Raw genomic sequence first — 14,784 nt, forward strand, 5'->3', positions numbered from 1 at the left:
GCAGGGTTTTAAAAAAAAGCAAATCAGAAATTGTTAAATGCTGAATGCCATGGGGGAAAAAAATACACAAAAACACATGTGCATATGTACATATATAAACACACATAAAATATAAATATTTATATATCTCAATCAGGAAGTTTTGGAAGATAATGGAAACCTTCAGCAAAGCAGAACCAGGTTCCAAGTTCCAGATTTAAAATGGTGATTGAAATGTGCCTCTGACTTCAGCAACCACTAGTGAGCCCTGAGGACTTCCTTCTCAAAGGAACAAGGGGGCAACTAGAATCAAGAGGTAAAATCTCCAGAAACCTGGTCCTCTCTCCATCTGGTCCTTAATCAGGACCACCATTCATCTCAGACTCACAAGTAAGTAAGTACAGCGTGATTTATGAGTTTCCAACCCTCTTTTAAACTTCCAGACTTTCTCTATTTGCCTTACATCTTGGACAAAAGACTAAATTTCTCATTCCACATGTGGTGCTAGTGGTAAAGAACCCACCTGCCAATGCTTGAAGCCTCAAGAGATGCGGGTTAGATCCCTGGGTAGGGAAGATCCCTGGGAGAAGGGGCATGGCAACCCATTCCAGTATTCTTGCCTAGAGAATCCCATGGACAGATGAGACTGGTGGACTACTGTCCACAGGGTCACAAAAAGTCAGACAAAACTGAAGCGACTTAGCATGCAAGCATGCAGAAAAAACACTCACTGAATTCTATTAATTAAAAATAAAAGACATGACAAGAACCATCATTTAAAAGTCTATAAACAATAAATGCTAAAGAGGTTGTGGAGAAAGGGGAACCCTCTTGCACCATGGGTGGGAATGTAAGTTGATACACCCACTATGGAGTATATAGTATGGAGGTTCCTTAAAAAACTAAGAGACGTGAAAGCAATTAGAAAACTGAAACACTCACTCTACATAAAGCAACTAATAAAGAATAAACACAAAGACAATTGCCTTTTTGTAAATAATAAGCAGGGGGAAAGCTGGAAATTAATAACTTTATATTTGAACCACACAATATAATTTACAAAATGATCTCTACATATTCTCTCACTTAATTCTCCACAAACCCAAGTCTTGACTTAAACTATATTCAAATTTATGTAAAATGTGTTTCTATTAGTGAAGATGTACCACAGACAATTCCGTGAAATACTGCCTTTGAACTACACAAGGTATACAAAGTCCTGTCTGACATAATTCACACAGGACTTTAGAATTTTCTAAGTAGTACAGCTTTGATAGTTCTCAGCTCAAAATGTTTCAGAACAAAATCCAATTTCATAACCACTCTAAAAGTACATCGTCCTGGAATGTTATTTTACTTAAAGATATGGGCGAGGGGGAGGCTTTCACTGTTCTGTTTTCAAAAGTTACTGCAGCAGACATTAAAAAAAAAAAAAAAAAAATCAGGACTTTGCTTTTGATATGGCCCAGGTTTGTGTTTTTTTTAAATAAAAGGCCAAAGAACAGAATGACTGTAAGTGCAATGAGTGCTTACAAAGGGACTCTAGTGGTATAACTAATGCAGTCCCACCATAATGAAGAGGATAAAATACTGTGTGAAAATATTAAATTACTGCAACATTGGCCATAACTACTAGGCCAGCAGTGGCTTCCTGAGTTTAGGGAGGCCTGTGTGGCTAACTTCTGAATAATTATTAACAACCTAAGTCCTAGATTTTTCTTAATTTTTAATTACACAAAACACCACTGGTTCACAAACTGATTTATCTTGATGCTGTACATGTACTGTGTTCAAATGCTGTATTTACTTCCATAGAAGCTAAAAACAAGGATAAATAAAATAATCTGAAGCATAAATATGAAACCAACAAAAACAGAAAAGCTATTAAGAACAACCTGAAATCAAGGGATCTCTTTGAATTATCCACATGGAGTTGTGCAGACAACTGAAGCTCAAATAAAAATGTTAATTCAGCAGTTTCTGGTATACAGATAGCCGATATGTCAAAGAAGTTGCAGGCAGTGACAAAATTGCTCAAAATATCAATGATTTATACAGTGAAAAAGAGGTCCAATGCTAAACCCTAAGAAGCTCCAACATTTGATGTTGAGTAGCTGATGAAAGGAGCTACTTTAAGCCAGTGGAATGGAGTTTCAAGGAGTCAACTATTAGGTTGATGCAAAAGTAATTGCAGTTTTACAATGTTGCACTTATCTGTTTGATATTGAGACACACTGTTAAATACATGTGGTTATGTTATACATCTTTTTAATGTATATTTCTAAATATTTTGCTAATAACTTTTAACTTACTGTTTATATTTATTTCAGACTAGAGAAATGATGTTAGACAAAAAGCAAATTGGAGCGATTCTCTTATTCAAGTTCAAAATGGGTCTCAAAGCAGCAGAGACAATGCACAACATCAACACATTTGGCCCAGGAACTGCTAACGAACATACAGTGCAGTGGTGGTTCTTGTTCTGCAAAGGAGATGAGAGCCTTGACGATAATGAGCATAATGGAAGTTGGAAGTTGACAACGACCAATTCAGAGGATCATTGAAGCTGATTCTCTTTGGCAACATGAGAAGTTGCCAAAGAACTCGACATCAACCATTCTACAGGTTTTGCAATTTGAAGCAAACTGGAAAGGTGAAAAGGCTTGGTAAGTGGGTGGTGCCTCATGAGCTGATTGAAAAATCAAAAATATCGTTCTGAAGAGTCGTCTTCTCTTATTCTACACAACAACAACAAATCATTTCTCATCAGACTGTGATGTGTGACAGAAAGTGGATTTTATACGACCAAGAAGCTCCAAAGCACTTCCCAAAGCCAAACTTGCACCAAAAAAAGATCATGGTCAACGTTTGGTGGTCTGCTGCTGCTCTGATCCACATCTTTCTGAATCCTAGTGAAACTGTTACATTTGAGAAGTATGCTCAGCAAATCAGTGAGATGCACTGAAATGCCCACAGCCAACACTGGTCAACAGAACGGGCCCAACTCTTCTCTACGACAACATCTGATCGCACATCTTACAAGTGATGCTTCAAAAGTTGAATGAATTGGGACTACGAAGCTTTGCCTCATCCACCATATTCACCTGACTTCTCGTCAACTGACTGCCACGTTCTTCAAGCATCTCAACATCTTTTTGCAGGGAAAATGCTCCCACAACCAGGAGGAGGCAGAAAATGCTTTCCAAGAGTCAGTCGAATCCCAAGGCACATATTTTTATGCTATGGGAATAAACAAACATTTTTTGTTGGCAAAAATCTGTTGATTTAATGATTCCTATTTTCATCAATAAAGATGTGTTTGAGCCTAGTTACAATGATTTAAACTGACGGTCCGAAACCTCAAATACTTTTTCACCAACCTAATTAAGAGGTCATGTAGAATGAGGGTTGAAAAACAGCCACTGTATTTAAACAACATGGAACTCAATAACATGAACTATTTTTGTACAATATGATTTAGTATCATTATGGCATATTTCCCTTTATGACAATTTTGGGAAAAGTTCCTGTGTTTCCTTTGTTAATTTTCCTTATGAATTTAAGGGTAACTGTAAAGTTCTAAAATAAAAATTTTCTTTTATTATTTTGGCTGAAATTTTTATTATGTCTATGAACTTGTTAAGAGAATAGACATTTTTACAATAATTAGTCTTCTCTTTCATAAACAATGTATTTATTTGTATAAATCAACAGATTTCAATCACCTAACTTCAATAAATTTACAGATTAAAGTTGTTATCTAGTTGTATTAAAATGCACACCTGAGGAGAAAAGGGAACCTCTTACAGTATTGGTGGGACTCTAACTTGGTATAGCCACTATAGAAAACAGTATTGAGTTTCCTCAGAAAACTAAAATTACCATACAATCCAGCAACTCTACTCTGAGGCATATATCCAGACAAAATTCTTAATTCAAAATGATACATTCACCCCTATGTTCATAGGAACACTGCAGACAATAGCCAAGATATGGAAACAACTTAAATGTCCACTGACAGATGAATGAATCAGGAAGATTTTATTTATTTATATATAAAATATTTAAATAAAATGGAATACTACTCAGATTAATAATAATAATGCCATATGCAGTAACATGGGTGCTACTAGAGATTACCATAATAAGTAAAGTCAGAGAAAGACAAATACCATATGATACCACTTATACGTGGAATCTAAAGTACGACACAAATGAACCTATCTACAAAACAGAAATAGATCCACAGACACAGAGAACAGACTTGTGGTTGCCAAGGGGGAGAGGGCTGGAGGATGAAATGGGAGGCTGGGGTGAGCTGGTGTAAGTTTTTATATACAGAACGGATAAACAAGCTCCTACTATATAGCACAAAGGACTATATTCACTATCCTATGATAAACCATAATGGAAAAGGATATTAAAAATAACATATATATGTTAAATACACACACACATACACACACACATTTCTGAAATCAAGGGCTGTGCCACATCTGAAATTCAAGTTCTCCACAATGCACCTGACTTTTTAATAAAAGCATACAATCTTCACTCCCTCACTGAATTGGTTGGTAGTACAGTAACTGCTCATTTTACTTTTGTTGGATTTACTATGCCACTATGTTATTACTGCTTTACTATGTTAATTTCTGCTGTACAACAAAGTGAATCAGCTATATGTATACATATATCCCCTCCTTCTTGAACCTTCCTCCCACCCCGCCTCATCCCACCTCACAGAGCACAGAGTCGAGCTCCCTGTGCTATATGAAACTGCTAATTTTAAAACTGTAGGGGGTTGATGGCAAACAGATGTGATGGAATTTGGGGGGGGGGGGGGGTGGTACTGAAACTATCGTATCTTTATTGTATCAGTTCCACATCTGTATGCTTTTGTCAAAACTCACAGAGCTGTACGCAAAAAAGGTGAATTCCACTGTAATTATGCCTTAATTTTAATTTAAAAAATTACAAGAAACACCTTGATGCTAATTTTAAATATAGGCTTATTTTTATAGACATGTAAATGTGCTTCTTAAACCATTTTTGAAAAAAAAAAATTTCAAAGCAAGAAAAACAAAACCATCATTTTTATAGAAATGTTCCAAAATATTGGTAATAGTTGATTTCTTAAGCTGGATGGTAGATTTTTAAAAATTATACATACATCTTCATGCTTTACAACATGCATGTGAAATATTTCATAATTTTAAAAATTAAAAAGCACGCAAAACTTGAAATATTCTGACTAGAAAAATGAGCAAAAAAAGAGCAGAGTGAAAAGTAATAAACAAGGATAGTGATACAAACTCGGTTAAGTAGTGAAGATCAAGGACAAAAAAGATCAAAAATAGGATGAACTTTTTGTTCAAAGACTGATGGTTAAAAGCAAGGATCCAGGAGAGTGTCAACACTTGCCTTCACCTCTGTGACCATCCTACTTACTCGTCACATATCCAATTCCACGCTTGAAGCAAGAAAAGCCAATCATTTCTTTACTCCTAGAGAAGGCTATAGGAGAAATGAGTCCTCACAAAAGAGACTAGTTTCAGCTAAAATATGAAGTAGAGGGGGTGTTTTAGGGAAAAAAATGGAAAAGGTAAGGTGATTGTTTGGAATGGATGGAGTAAAAAGGGAAAGGAAAAGTAGAAAGAGTTGGGAGGGAAACAACTTGGAGCAAAGCTGCGAGCAAACAATGCATTAAGGCAGTGACTTTGAGGACAGGATACGGCTGCACAGGTTCTCCTTTTCATATGGCTACTAGGTTTTATAATGATGAGAACCATAACCGGAACTAGGAAATCACACTCAATTTTGGTGTCAGAATTAGTTGAAAGTACCTGACAGTATCTCAAAGGGGATGTGAGAAGGATTTACTTTACTTCATGTGGAACAGTGGTAGGGATAATAACTGGACAAAGAAAATCTCTAGTCTCTCGTGGGAGCAAAGTACATTAAAGGCCTGATTTTTAAGTTAGAGCAAAGTAAAGTTTAAGTTAAATTAGGACTATAAATAAAAAAAAAAATACCTTTCACTTTTCTCCTAACACTCAAGTGGAACTGGCTAACTTTTTGGTTTTATTTTCAAAACACGGGTTTTAATCTACTGCATTTGGCAGCTATTCTTTGAGTTAATGTTACCTTAATGCTTAAAGACTCAGAGTAAGTACAGAGAACACAGAAAGTGTCAAATAACTGTTTACTGGTGGCAGTAGTGAAGGTATGAAGTCAATTTCCTCATTAGTTACTACTAAAGATCAAGTTCTTGCCGCTAATGCTGTATTCAAAACAGCAGTCAATATGCCACGCAATTCAATAAACGATGTCTTTTAACATACAGTGAACTGTGTTTACAGAAATACCCATAAGGTGGTATGATAGAGATAAGAAATAGCTGAAGTTGGATTTGAGTCTCTATTCTGTCAATAAGTAGGTATGTAAATTGGGCAACTCAATGAGATTCTCTGAGGCTATTTCTTCATCTAGAAAACCATCCAGATGAACTTTATTACGATGGCTAAAAACAAAAGGAGACCACACATGCAAAGCAGAGAACTTGACACACAGTGTCAACAAGGAATAAAAGACTCAAGAGCCCCAGGTCACCTATACACCTTTCCTCACCTACATCAGCTTCTAAATCCTACCTCTCCAGTGTGTCATAAACACCTCTCTTTCGGAAGTAGTCTCCAGTCCCAACCTACCACTCCCACATGAACAGAAAATAAGCTGGCTCTATCCAGAAGTCCTAGCTTTGATTAGCAATTCTCACTACCTCAACATGGACAATTACATGTCTTGGCCCACAACCCTAGTATCCAGAAGCAATTCTGTAACTTAGTTTCCTTTCTGGTAATGATGACTTCTGTTACTGAATCTCGGAGAGTAATGGATTTTACATACAGTAGTCAATGATTTCTGTGAGTACATCCTAGTAATCTTGTTAATAACTTAATGATAGTTTAAATCCATTTATACCTTAATTTGTTTTCATTTCATATGTAATGAAATTTTAAACACATTTACCCACAAATACCAAAAGTCACAGAAGGCAAGTTACCATATTTTCTCTCTGAAATGTGCATTACTACCAAAGTCTGTAGTGTGCATTACTATCAAAGCAGTGATGGCTTTAAAAAACATCTTACATGCTTCTATTTTTCTTTCTCTATACAATTTCACATATTCTGTAATGTCTTCTACTTTCCTACAGAACTTGACCTATTAGGACACATGATTAAGACCAAAAGATTAAAAAACAAGAATATTAAGTGGTCAAATAGTAACAGCAGCTCAAGAGAAGACAAACATTCTTCAGAAAAGCTGGCTGAGTAAGTTAAAGATGTCCTCTAAGAAGAATACTTATTTCCACAAACAACAGAAAATGAGAAGTAGGAAGATACTAAGAATGTTGGTTCAAGCCTTCCTAGAGACAACCTAGTACGTATCTTGTGACTTTCAGCCCTACGAAGGCAAAGGGTAAATATATAAGAACCTGGAAGAAAGCTTTGAAGTGAGCATCCTCTTGAACGGTAGTGTTCTGATCACTTGGGAGGAGAGGGAACAGGCTCTGAAGTCTCACCCTTTCACAAATCACCTTGTTAGGATGGCCAGGTAGAGGTGCTGAATTGGCCCCGGGAGATATCTGGGAAAAAGAGGGAGAAGAAAAGGATAGTTCATGGCTAGCTGCACCAATGTGGAGAATCATGCCTATGAAGGACAGTCTGGATTTTCTAGGTATTTGATGATTTTGTTAGCAGAGCACAAGAAATAAAAAATTAATCTTAAACATCGAAACAAACATAAGGAAGACAAAGACTGCCTCTGGCAATGGATCGCTCATAAAAACTTTCTTTAAAGGCAAAACAGCACTGCTCAAGAATGCAAAGTCCTTCCAATGTTTCCCATGTAGTACCTATCTATATCTTTCTTGCTGGCATTAATTCTGAAATCTTAAATGACAGATAAGATTTCATGTCAAGAAAACTGGAAGTAAAAATCACTTAAGTACAGAAAGATTAGTCTCCACCTGGCTATGATTAATTTTTCATTCTGTTTTTCAGTTCACCTTCCAAATTATCAGGCAAGGGAAGAGAGATTTTAGAACATCTATGGCCAAATTTCTATAGCGATCACAGGTATAAAAAACAAGATTTATATTGTGGAGACCTCAGCTCTATTCAACACAAACCTAGGAACCTACTTAATGAATAAAGGACAAGATCATAAGACTCAAAGTAAATGCCTGCATGTTTTAAATGCTTGACTAGACTGTGAGTTAATGCCCTAAACTCATATGTAAATATACTTGATCTGTAGCATTTTTGATCAGACATGAGTATCACCATTCCACGGTGCTGTGCAGTGAATTGCCCTTTGGGATTAAGGTCTGTGGACCTGCTTGCCCCTAAAGGACCAGGTGCTTTAAGGCTGTCTTGTTTTTTCGTTTCATTGCTGCAGTCATTCCCTTACACATAAGTGTCTATCCTGTAACAGGCACTAAACAAAAACACAGTCATGATTTTCTACCTTCAAGAAGTATATGCAATAAAAAGAAAAGCAAATCACCATACAGTATAAAAAAGTACCTTTCTGTAGTAATGGTCCATACTGGTGCTATGGAGAGGTAATTGGTAAGAAACAATGTTGTCAAGAAACTACAAAATGATCAGCATAACTGGTCAGTAAGGAAGTAGCCAGAGAGGAAGGAATAGACAGACCATAAAGTGGCAGGCTAATTATATGAATAATGCTGCTATAATAAACTTTGTTAGCCCCTTTAGAAATTTTTCTTTCTGGCTTGATATGAGCCTGATCAACAGATAACTAGGCCTGTTAAGAAAATAACTACTTCCAAAGACCTTCCTAGAACTGAAGGCAATAATTTTAGAATTTATTAGTACTGCTCCACCAAATGCTCTGGACATGAACTAAAGCTCACCTCTGTACTATAAACATGCATGTGTTAATGTCCTTTACCATTGTGATGAAGCAGGAATGACTGAATCAAGGAATATCTACTGACTGCCTCCTATAAGCAAAGATTTATGTTAGAAAAGAAAACAAGAATTCCACCCTCAAGGAGCTTATTCTTGTTTAAAAAAAAAAAAAAATAGAGGTAGGAGCCATGGGTATATCTGAGGGCAGGAGTAAGAAAATATTTCACAGGAACAAGTATTTTTCACATTCCTGACTCCATTTAATCTAAGGAGTGCTTTTACCACTTTAAAGTAATTCTCTCTCAAAATGGCCTGTTCCTTTATGCAGGCTTCATGTTCTTTCTACAAGTTTATAATGTGCACAATAAGTACATCTGAAGAGTGTTTTAATAAGGTGACATAAAATCAACTATCACACTTAAGCAGTCTTACAAACTTAAAAAGTGTGAGCAGCACGCTTACAAACTGCTAGTACAAAAGCTGGCTGGGAAAACAAATTTCAGTAATACATAAAAAGCTGACAAACCCTGGTCCTTGCAGACACAGGGGAGAGGGGTAAGGGGAGAGAAAAGGAGAGAGAAGGGAAGAGGGAATTCTAAGATGGCCTCCAAGATTCCCACCTCTGGTGCGTACCTCCAACCCTGCGTGGTATGTGGGGAGGACTGTAAACATAGTGAATTTCATTCCCCTGTATAATATATACAGGGGAACGCGTATAATTGCGTTCAATTATATGACCTAAATTATACAAACCCCTTCACAGAGGTGAAAGGATTTTCGGATGTAATTAAGATTTCTTATGAATTTTAAGTTAATCAAAGGGGAGGTTATCCTGGGTAGGCCTGAGTTAATCAGAGAAAGCTCTCAAAAGAGAAGTTGAGCACTTCCTAAAGAGATTCTCCTGCAAACCCTACAGACGAAGTTGCTATGTTCTGAGAAGGCATGTGAATGGTAGAGACCTGAGGGCAGCTAGAATCTAAAAGTGGTCATCAGTTGATAGCTAAGATCAAGATCCCCTCAAATAAAACAGGGGACCTCAGTCCTATAATCACAAGAACCACATTATAACAACAATGAGCTTGGAAGAGGACATTAAGTCCCTAATAAAATCAGAGCCCAGCCAAAAAAGACCCTGACAGAGGCTCTAGAGCTAACCCATACCAGGACTTTGATCCACAGAAACTGTAAGGTAACAAGATTTGCTTTATGCTACTAAACTTGTGGCAATTTGTTACACACAATAGAAAACTAGCACAACAAACATGTACATAACTGACTGAAAACTCAGTACCATACTCAAGCAAAGTTTCTTCTCCAGAATTCTAGAGAAAAATTCTGTATTAATTTGACTATGAAAGACATAAACTAAAACTTAAAAAAAAAAAAAAAAAAAAACCTAAGCAATACAGCAGTTTTTAAAACCTCAATTCGGTAATAGTAAACTTCATGCCAGGAATCAAACTTGGCTTTCTCATATTTACATGGTACAAGTTAGGGTTAACCAACTTGCTTGCTTAAAGTCAAACATAAATACCAAAGCCATAATTTGAAGCCAAGTGTATCCGGTTCTAAGACTCAGACTCAACCCACTAAACCACCCACTAAATAGAATTTTTAAAGTAACATTCTTCTTTGTAATCTATCTAGTTGGATTAATAACTAGCAACTATTCCACAATGCCTATTTACTTAAAGCTATTTTAAGTACTTAAAAATTAATGTTTCCTTGGAAATTGTTTCTGACTTCTACTACTTCCCTAACTCTCCCTCAGTTAAAATTAGTCAGGTTACACAGTATCTGAAAATCAATACAGTTCTATTTTCCCCTAACATACCAACTAACTGCCAAGCATTACAAAGACATGGTAACTTCAGCCTTCTCTCAGGATGCAACTGTATTTTAGAAGTCTTGCCATGAAACATCCCTGAGATGGGACTGAGCCTGTAACTCCACACACTTTGCATTTTTAATGTTACATATAACAATATGACTAGTTCATCCAGCATAACTGTTTCCTGTTTTAAAAGACTGAAATTTCAAAAAACACTTTAACCTTTTAAGCAACAACACATTACTATTTTAAGGTCATCTTCTATTTAATGTGGCCTTTCCCCGGTCTGGTAGCCATACTACCAACAACTTAACCTCAGTGTTAAGAGAGTGTACTATTATTATCATCACTGTGGTAAATTGCAGTAGTTATTGTATTAAAAATAACACAGGACTTAGGTCTACATAATCCCAGAATCAGCTTCCTCCAAAATCACTTACAAAAAAAAAAAGCTACCATGGATGTTTATGTTGGTTGATTACTGTGCTAGAAGCTTACTAAGTATGACTCCTTTAAAACTAACAAAATCCCGTATGGTATTTTTTTTTTTTAATTGGAAGATAACTGCTTTACAATATTGTGTTGGCTTCTGCCCATACAACAATGTGAATCAGCCATAGGCAAAAATCACTTCTGGTGACAACTTCCTTCTTCATTTACATCTTTCTCATAAAAGTAGAGAACATACAAGTGTATGATGACCTCTAGGCCAGTATAAAATAATGTGTACTTTCCACAAAATAAATTGCTCAAAAGGCCAAACCTTCTCCAAAATGGTAACAATACGCTCCAGAAAAAAAAAAAAAAAACACTGTTCACTGTTACAAATTGCATACCAACTGCTCAAAGGCAGTAAAATCATAGGCTAACAGGAAAAAGGAAAGAACAAAACATGATGAGTTAGGTGCTTGGTTGTTGACTCCAACAAGTCCCTTACTCCTTTTGGTCAAAGTCTAGGTACCTAAAAAATGAAGAGGTCAAATCCAAATTATATAAAAATCCAAATATTCTCACTGCTTCCACGATGGCAAATGTTAATCTCCTGGAAAGTAATCAGGGAGATTTTGTTAACAGTTCAAATCATTGATCTTTCATCTGATAAATTCTCAGGTTATATTCCAAATACGAGAAAAGTCATATGCATAAATATGTTCATCACATCAAAGCAACAATTTCAAAGGGAACTAGAAGTAACCTAAACATTTAACAAGTAAGTATTTGTTAAGTCAGTTTATGGTATGTGTTATTATACAGATGTCAAACCATTTAAGAATTGGTACTACTTACCTGAGAAGGATCATTACTTTCCAGCACAGGGATACTTTCAAAAAAAAAAATAAATTATTATTTCCATTCTTGAGTTAGGGCAATGACAAATTGGATCCATGTCTTTGGGGGAGCAGAGCAAAATCAGGGTTGGTGAAATAGCTGAAAGGCTCCACCCTTCTTTCTCACCCCTCAGTCACACAAATCAATGGGGAGGGGTGAAGAAGGTGCAGCTAAGGCAGTCTCTAACCACTGCATGTACTGAACCCGTGAACATGAACGCTAGGAAGAGTAAGAGTTATGCATTCTACTATTAAGTATTTCTTTCGTTCACTTTCACAATCCAGGATTTGCCAGCACAAGGATTATTCTCCCCTTAAGCAAGTGTTTCTAAACCATTTTACTTAAGCTGGTAACCTCAAAGTTGTTGTTGATTTGTAAATTGTTCTAAACCATCTCTTCAAGATTTATTTCTAAGAATTATATGGATTTGGAAAATACCTAAACCAGGAACAGTCCAAATCAGTAAAAACTTACACACATAAACATTTGAAAAGATGAAGTGTGACTGAGCTCTTCATAAATCTTACTAAATAAAAGTAATAATTCAAATATTTATTGCATATCTATCATATGCTAGGTACTATAAAAACAAAAAGATTCTTGCCCTCAAAGAGATTCAGTCTAGTGAGGGGCAAATTCAACAGACATAAATGAGGGTAACAGGGTCCCCTAACTTGGAAGAAGGAAAAGTGTTCAGATACTTTAAAAAGGAACATGAAATGACATTAGAGCTGGGGGAAAGACAAGGCTGTGTATAGGGCCCCTCTTTGTCTACTTGTTCCAATTTCTTACTTGATTATTATTATAGAGTTCAAGCATTTGCCTGATCTCCAGATAGACAATGTGATGGTAAGAATTTCACATTTGTTGAACAAATGAACTAGACTACAACTACAGAGTTCAAATGTGTGTTTACAATCTATATACTCTGTCCAGAGAATAAGCAAGCTATGATTTAACCAAGACAACATGAAAATGGATGTCTGATATATGTGGTTAGTAGAAAAACAATTAGAAACTAGTCAGTAGACCTAGACACTACACAACAATCACAGGCCTAATTAAGAGCTATCTTACCAGCAAAATGAATTACAAAATGGTGGTGGCTTAAACAAAACTAGGGCAGCATAGAGAGAAAGAGATGGAATAGACTGGAAGTAGAAGGCAAAGATCAATCATCTTCCCATACTGATCAATTATTTCAGAGACTTTTATCTGAAGATTTCTCACTCATACTTCTCACTCTCAGCCTTGCAAGGAAACATAAAAAAATGAGCACAAATAAAAACAGGCTAGTGATGTAACTAAGCCTCATCCAAAGCAGTTGACAGAGACACAATAGGCCTACACTTCACATTATGATGCTAACATATTCAAGTATATCTAACTGTGTCACCCTCTGTCCATCCACTCTTCCTCAAAAATCAGGTTACTTTAGAAAATCCTCAATTTTTATTCAAATTAATAACTTCCAACTTAGTTTAACTATAAAAATAGAATGAGTATATGAAATTCAACAAGTATAGGAACACTACCTTTCAGAGTCACAGAAGGTATCAGAAGTGGAAGGACCACAGAGATCATTTAAATCCAACTCATATTTTACAGATAAGAACCTGAGGCCCACACGGCTAATTTGCGGCAAAATATATTCAACTACAGCTTCTAAAGGCCACCAAGTCTTTTAAAAACAAGCCTTAAAAGAAAATTATAGATATCAACTTAAAACTGAACCCCTATAATTAACAGATTCAAGGCTCAATAGGTCTTCAAAAAGTCAAATATATTACACGAATACTTTTATGAGCGAGCAAGAGATGGATACAATTTCTACTTAAAAATCCACTTAATCTTTTTATTACAAGTACATGCCTGCTGCAATGCCAATGATCTGATCCCTATATTTGGTCTTGTATTGTTACTTCTGTAGGAAGCCCCAGATTTCTTCCTAATGGAAGACAGAAACAATTTTAATTTGATCCCAACTGTCTCTGCTGCTGCTGCTAAGTCTCTTTGATTTCTTAAAAATTGAGAGAATGGATTAAAAAAAAAATTTAAGCCCAGTTACCAAGGCTGGGAGCTATTTAAAGGAAATCTGAGATAATTGTGTTAACAGTACCTGCAATCAAGGCCAAACAGGATCCAAAAAGTCTTGCAATTTTAAGGTAATAAACCATTGTGAATGAGCTGCATACACTTAAATCTTCGTGTGTTAAGTGCGCCTCGTAAGAAATCAGAAAAGGCAATTAAAGATTACATTTTGTTTCTATTTACGGTGGAAGATTAACACACCCAACTTAATACATCATTTTTGCAGCACAAATAAAAAGCAAGGTCTTACAAGTCCTACACACGCAAATGAAAACTTTATTCTCTTTATCCCTCAATAATTTCAAAAACTCTAGGCTCAAAACCAACCTCTTTCATTCCTCAGCCCTGAAAGGAGAACTTCCATCCCCTAGAACAAAACGCAGCCTGTTCAGAAACCCGCGGCTGCAGAAGGACGCGAGAGAGGACCCTTCGGACCGGGTTCTGCGTTCTCCTAAGTGACATCATTTCACCTGCGCCTGGGCAAACAGGGAGGGAGTAAAAGAGCCAGGCCATCACCAGACAGCGGTGGGCTGGCGCTCCCTCGGGCTGTGCCCGCACCTCCTCGTCGCTGCCCGGGGAACAAAGAGCGCCGGGCGGCCCGGCCGCGCCCCG

General features: G+C 36.5%; 1 protein-coding gene across 9 annotated transcripts in view; it reads right to left on the minus strand.

Annotated features, from left to right (window-relative positions):
- The window catches only part of RNF38 (ring finger protein 38), a 119,509-nt gene that overhangs the window by 39,052 nt on the left and 65,673 nt on the right, over positions 1–14,784 (minus strand). For 4 of the 9 annotated variants that reach the window (XM_070794758.1, XM_070794755.1, XM_019966202.2 and 1 more), the window contains one exon: positions 7,478–7,627. The exons of 4 other annotated variants lie outside the window; for them this stretch is intronic. In XM_070794758.1, the coding sequence (XP_070650859.1) occupies positions 7,478–7,627 (150 nt within the window). Of the gene's footprint in view, positions 1–3,083; positions 4,032–7,477; positions 7,628–14,784 lie in introns of those variants that run through there. One more of the 9 variants, XM_070794759.1, reaches the window with a different exon arrangement.

Source organism: Bos indicus, chromosome 8 (genome assembly GCF_029378745.1).
Source record: "Bos indicus isolate NIAB-ARS_2022 breed Sahiwal x Tharparkar chromosome 8, NIAB-ARS_B.indTharparkar_mat_pri_1.0, whole genome shotgun sequence".
Taxonomy (NCBI): Eukaryota; Metazoa; Chordata; class Mammalia; order Artiodactyla; family Bovidae; genus Bos; species Bos indicus.